Source organism: Papaver somniferum, chromosome 5, assembly GCF_003573695.1.
Source record: "Papaver somniferum cultivar HN1 chromosome 5, ASM357369v1, whole genome shotgun sequence".
Lineage (NCBI taxonomy): Eukaryota > Viridiplantae > Streptophyta > Magnoliopsida > Ranunculales > Papaveraceae > Papaver > Papaver somniferum.
Window position 1 is genome coordinate 87,430,345 of NC_039362.1, and position 6,082 is coordinate 87,436,426.

A 6,082-nucleotide genomic window follows, 5' to 3' on the forward strand; every position below is an offset into this window, starting at 1 on the left:
GTGGTATAGCGTTTATACCCTCTATTTTTTTTTTCTGATCAATTAACTCTTCTTTACTTTTCAAAAGAAAAAAAAAAAAGAAAGATTAATAAGATAAATTGAGCACTTGATAACCTCCCAAATTCTAAGTCTAATTTGCGAAGGATATCGACATAACTACAACATATCTTCTTGTCAAAGATTTAATAACGAAAATGCTTTGTGCCCCTCACAAGTTCTCCCCAACCTTGCCCCACACTCACACAACAATAACCCCATGTTTTCTCAAAGCGCCCCTCATAAAACAAAATCAATGGTGGGAGATAAGGCCACCTATCGGGGGAGAGAGTGGGGAGGGATTTTGGGAGTATGTAGCAGATTCGGGTTAATAATCATTAGAAGGCAAAAAGAAAAAAAAATGCAGATTTGTACGGACTGTTCAATACCAATTTGGCTCACGAGTCACGACTCGCTGACCCAAGCTCTAGAATTAAATCAACATTTCGTGACTCAAGCTCAGTTGGAAGTGGGTTTTACTGCGACCTTGCTACAACAAGACTAGTCCAGATTTAGGACATGACGTGTCACAATTTTTATGGTAAAAAGGGAAATGCCTCTGTGATTGGTAATGAGGTGAAGATGGGAATGATCAAAAATCCCGGGATGACTCTAAAACTTTAGAACTAGAATGATTGTCTTAGATCTGGAATATATTAGTTGTCTGAGTCTTAGAATCATCCGGAGACTTTTAATCATTCCCATCTTCACCTCGCTACAAATTCCAATGTTAGAGTCATTCCCCTTTTTACAATTAAGACCAGCCCCACTTGGAATTGGTCACCAACAGCTAATAATAACCGGTACATCCTTATCATGAGTCGTATGAAATGTTCCTGAGACAGTTTTGCAGTTTAATCTTTCAAGAAAGAAAAAGTAGTTATCGTATTATCATCATCATCGTAGGCTTTTGGATCATCTCCATAGTCCATACTACAAAACATTGAGATCATCGTAGAAATACAATGGATGAATAAATATGACTTGACATAGAGATCTAGCTAGCTCATGTGCAATCTGATGCAATAGAGTAGAGGATACGAAGATATGATTGATGCAGTTATTTAGGGGTAATCTTGGGTAAATAGGAAGTTGCATGCGTGGTGAAATGACAAATCAATAAAGATGTCGAGACAAAATCAATGAGAAAAAGTTGTTTGTGTCTGTCTCATCATCGATAAGCAGAATCATAAGATATCCCAGTAGTCCCATAAATTTTGTAGAACTAATAATAATAATCGAAAATACTTGGAAACGTAGGCAGTACCATTGTCCGGTGTCCACTATTAAATTTAGTACCAACAAAATCTTATAATTATTTAATCAATATTAAGAATTCTCATAAGCATGATTAACTTAAATATATATAAACATGAAAACATCAAACATATATCCATGTTTTCCTTTTAGGTACACTACTGATTAGTGGACCTGAGAAAAGTGAGTGTGTGTCTGATTCAACGGGTTTGATCGGACTACACGGACTTGCTCATGTTTGATGATCCTAGTCCATCATTAGAAGAAATTAATGTTGATGCATATTTCAGTTTCTGTGTTTATTAATGTTGATGCAGATTATCTTGCAGTTTACATAAACAGATTGTTTGGAACTAAAGTTTTTGTAACTGATGTTCACAATTAAAATATATATTCCAAAACTAGAACAAAGAAATAAACACTCATCTTCAATATCATTTTAATTTTGTTTTGTTCTTTTCTTAAAAGAGGGGGTTACACTTTGACCATAAGCATTAGAAAAGCTGTTCAGTTATAAAAGCTAGCTTCCTTTCATTTATTGAAAGAAACTACTAACATAATTCTCAAAAAAATATCATACTACACGATCGATCGGCCGGGTTCAGCCTATGCAAAGTCTTGCTAGGTAATGTACTTAGAAAATAGACGCAATAGTCTTGCTGGGTTCAGCATACATGAGTCGCGGTTATTTACAAAAATATAGGCTTGGGAGCTAGCTTGTAGCTGGCTTCGACCCTGGCTAGGTTACCCCTATTTTTTGTGTTATAAGTTTTAACAGCGTTTGAATCAATAGACACAATATGGGGCTGTTATGAACCCATGATAAGATAAATTAATTTATTTTTAGTATCAAAATCACAATTTCAGCTACCATCTTTGTCTTTCTTTTTTTGAAGCATAGATAGTACTTAAATAGCAGGTAAATACTTAGAAAAAAATACATGCTCAATAACCTCCATTAGATTGAATTGACCAGATCAGTGGAACAGACATACCGTATCAGTGGATAATGCAAATTTTCGCCAATCTTGTAGGTAAAACATGGAATTGGTGCATCAATGTAGATATCAGTCGGATACGTTTTTATTTTTTTCCACCAAAAAAATGAAATAGAAAGAAAAAGTAATAGACGTTCCAATCATTTCCGAGCTGACCTATGAACCGACAACTCGAGTCAGCAAAACACCCTAAAAGGGGAAAGTTTGCCGGCTATACTCCTACAGTATATCTATAATCTCGACACGTGTTAGTATCAGACGTTTTGACTTGTGTTGACGTAACAATAATAATGTTTTACGGTCAGAAAATAACAATAAAAACCCTAGCTAGGGAACCCCCACTCTCTCCCTCCGGAACCAACTACTATTAGTACCACTTCTCTTTGGATTCCCTTAACTTTTCATCTTCTAAATAATCACTTCTTGTAATTGTTTTTCATCCATCCATTTTCATCAGACATCTCGTTCTGCAAGACTAGTACTTTCATGGCGATTTCACCATCATCAAATAGTCCTTCTTGTTTAGACTTAACAATCTCTGTACCTGGTTTTGCTTCTTCTTCTTCAGCTTCTTCCTCATCTCCTTTATCTCTTGTTCCTTCTTCAGGTAATTAAAACAGTTTTTACCTAAAACTACTATATCTCTACCTGTTTTCATGTTTTTGTGGGGACGAGGGTACACTTATAAAATGAGTATATCATCTTTTTTTATTTTTCTAAATATGGTTGTTTTATTTGTATATGTATGTAGAAGGAGGAGGATCATGTTCAATGAAGAATTTGGATATGAATCAAGTACCAACCTTTACTTATTCATTAATGGAAGAAGAAGAAGAAATAGATCATGAGTACTTGACAATAGGCACAAGATCATCACTACTGCTGGATGATCATGATCAAGAGAGTGGGGGTGATGGTAAAGCTCCTCCTCGTAAGAAATTACGTCTCTCTAAAGAACAGTCTCGTTTACTTGAAGAAAGTTTCAGAGAAAATCACACCTTAAATCCTGTAAGTAGTACAGTATATGTATTATATCTTCTTTATTTTAATGGAGGGTACTGTTCTCAATTCTTCTTCTTTTTGTTAAAACAATTTTTGTGTTTTGTTCTCCGTACAGAAACAAAAAGAAGCATTGGCGTTTCAGTTGAAGCTTAAACCACGCCAAGTTGAAGTCTGGTTCCAAAACCGCAGAGCTAGGTACTCCCATGCGTAATTTACCATTTTACAACCAATTGATTTTCCTAGACTTTTCTTTTCATTAATTCTCCATCACTAATCCTTCACCCACTTCCTATGATAGTTGTTATCAGAAAATCTCGATTATACTGGTAATAATTATCCTTCACCCACTTCATGACATTTACGGTGGAGATCAAGTGCCTCATTTTGGGAAAACAATAGTCTGTACAATGGATTTTCCCACGACAAACAGATAAAATAATAAATTCAGACTAAGGATCATTAGATGAAAAGACTTTATCTGTTTGTCGTGGATTCAGACTAAGGATCATTAGATGAAAAGACTTTGAAATATTTTTAAGGTTGTTCAAAGGTCCCCGTCATTTAATATTGAAGATTTGACTAACTCAATTATATTAGTCCAACTCTTGAATTTTTCTATCACCTAACTAATTTGTATTACGCTTTGGTTCAGTGCATGCATGAGTCCAATGTAGTTTCTATGAATTTATTTTCGGAGCAACTAAAAATGGGAAGAATTTTATGGTTCGAAGGGATCTTTGGAGAGACCTAGTTACTTACTTACTCATCATGACCATTGAATAATTAATAACTATTCAGTTTTTGACCACTGACTTTTTCCTTTTACCTTGTAAAACAGGACTAAGTTAAAGCAGACAGAGATGGAGTGTGAATATCTAAAGAGATGTTTTGGTTCATTGACAGAAGAAAACAGAAGATTACAAAGGGAAGTTGAACAACTTAGGGCATTAAGAGTTGGTCCACCAACAATATTATCACCAAATAGTTTTGAACCATTACAAGCATCAAATATCACTATGTGTCCGCGCTGCGAACGTGTAACAACAAATAGTGGTAATGCATCTGATAAGTGTCCTTCTGCTGGTAAGACTGCTAATAAGCAAGTTCATCATCACGTACTACTAGACTCAAGACAACCTTGGGCTGCTTATTGAAAAGGACTTTGGAGGATTTTAGTGCTGCTACAAGAAATCTTCTCTTAACAATGGCAGTGATGATCAGAAATCTTCCTCGGGGTTTGCATCTGAGGATCTCTGATTTTGTTTCTTGTGTTCAAAAATTAACCTCAGTTGGATTTTCTCATTTTGGAGCTTTTTAGTTTTAATGTATTTCACTCACTTCTTTTGTGTGTGAACAAAACCTACCATCATCTAACCACTTTAGTTTCAACAGCATCTGTTACTGTTAGATGATGAAGGGTTTTTCTCACCCACGTGAAAGTGTTTTTTACATTTCGCGTTCTCTTTTTCTTTCTTTCTTTTCTTCGGATGTTAAAATAGAAACTGTATATATTTAATGGAAATAAGGGGTTGGAAAGAAAATCAGCAGTGAATCATCAATCGGAAATTGAAGGAAGTTCTCTGGTGTCTACTACCGCACTAAACTGTCCCATTATTGATGGTCAATCACTAGTGTGAACACATAAATATCGATGGTATCCACGTGTTCACAAACAATAATCGCAGTGTGTATAAATTCTTTATGGAGAATAAAGTAGATGTAAAATGGCATAATCACGATGCTCATCGACTCGGAAACTTCGGGCTCGTCCTTGTCTAGTCATGAGAATGTAATTCAGCTATCCTTATGAGCACGATGCATGGTATCACAAAGCATAATAACAAAAATAGAAAGTAAAGTGCTGAAGTATAAATGAGACAATGATTTTACGTGGTTCGGCACTAAGGCCTACGTCCACGGGGTTGGGGTTTCACTAAGTATTTGGAATTACAAGGGTAGTCAAAATGACTTTGCCTGAATCACGAAGATAGAGGGGAAATAGATCTCATACTTACTCTTCCTATTTCTCTCTCCTATTCTCTTACTCTCAGTTGGTCCACCTCCCCTCTCTCAGTAGAGGGGGGGGGGGGGTATTTATAGGGATGATACATGTGGTCCACTATTAGAGACAGTTGCAACCTTATCTTCTTGATCTTTGTGTTGATCCCGTTGGTATCTTCGTTCTCGACCGAAGTCTCCATCGGTTTTGTATGGTTACGAAGGGTCACCTCCTTTTCTTCCTCAGATCTGCTGACACGTACCCTATGCTTATGGTATTTAATGCGGGTGGTTGGGGCGATCCGCACGCGTCAGACAGATGTCTGATGCCCCTGTCACATCTTCGTCAGTGGAGCTAATCTTCGTCGTTGATCTTGGATCTGCCTCGAGATGGGATAAAGCAGATCTTTGGGTGCTCTTCAGTACTTTGCGGTGGCTCGTTCCTTCAGTGCTCCCTGATCCTGAGCCAATGGATCATTGTGATGACGAACGGATATAGGCGATAGAGGTCCCCTGGGTGTTGGGACGTGGCATCATATCTTGATGTCTCACTGTTGCGTGTCTTCCATGTGTACTCCCTTCAACACGTGGCGGATGATGAATAATGTGTATACAATTTTCCCCTTTTCTTCAAGCTTGAAGTTGGTCAAAGTTTGGAGAAAAACCACCTTCACATTCATCTCTTCTCATTAACTTCTCTTTATCCTTGGCGCACGTTCCCACTATTGGCATTAACTTCCCCTTGATTCGTGGGACGATTTTTTTCTTGTTATAAATATGAGAGAAGTTGT

General features: G+C 36.9%; 1 protein-coding gene across 1 annotated transcript; it reads left to right on the plus strand.

Annotated features, from left to right (window-relative positions):
- Window positions 1-2,678: 2,678 nt before the first annotated feature.
- LOC113277615 (homeobox-leucine zipper protein HOX3-like) lies at window positions 2,679-4,809 on the plus strand. The gene is made up of 4 exons (XM_026526658.1): window positions 2,679-2,898; window positions 3,043-3,299; window positions 3,409-3,488; window positions 4,132-4,809. The coding sequence occupies exons 1-4, from the start codon at window positions 2,778-2,780 to the stop codon at window positions 4,445-4,447; spliced, it is 774 nt and encodes a 257-aa protein (XP_026382443.1). The 5' UTR covers window positions 2,679-2,777; the 3' UTR covers window positions 4,448-4,809.
- Window positions 4,810-6,082: the final 1,273 nt, after the last annotated feature.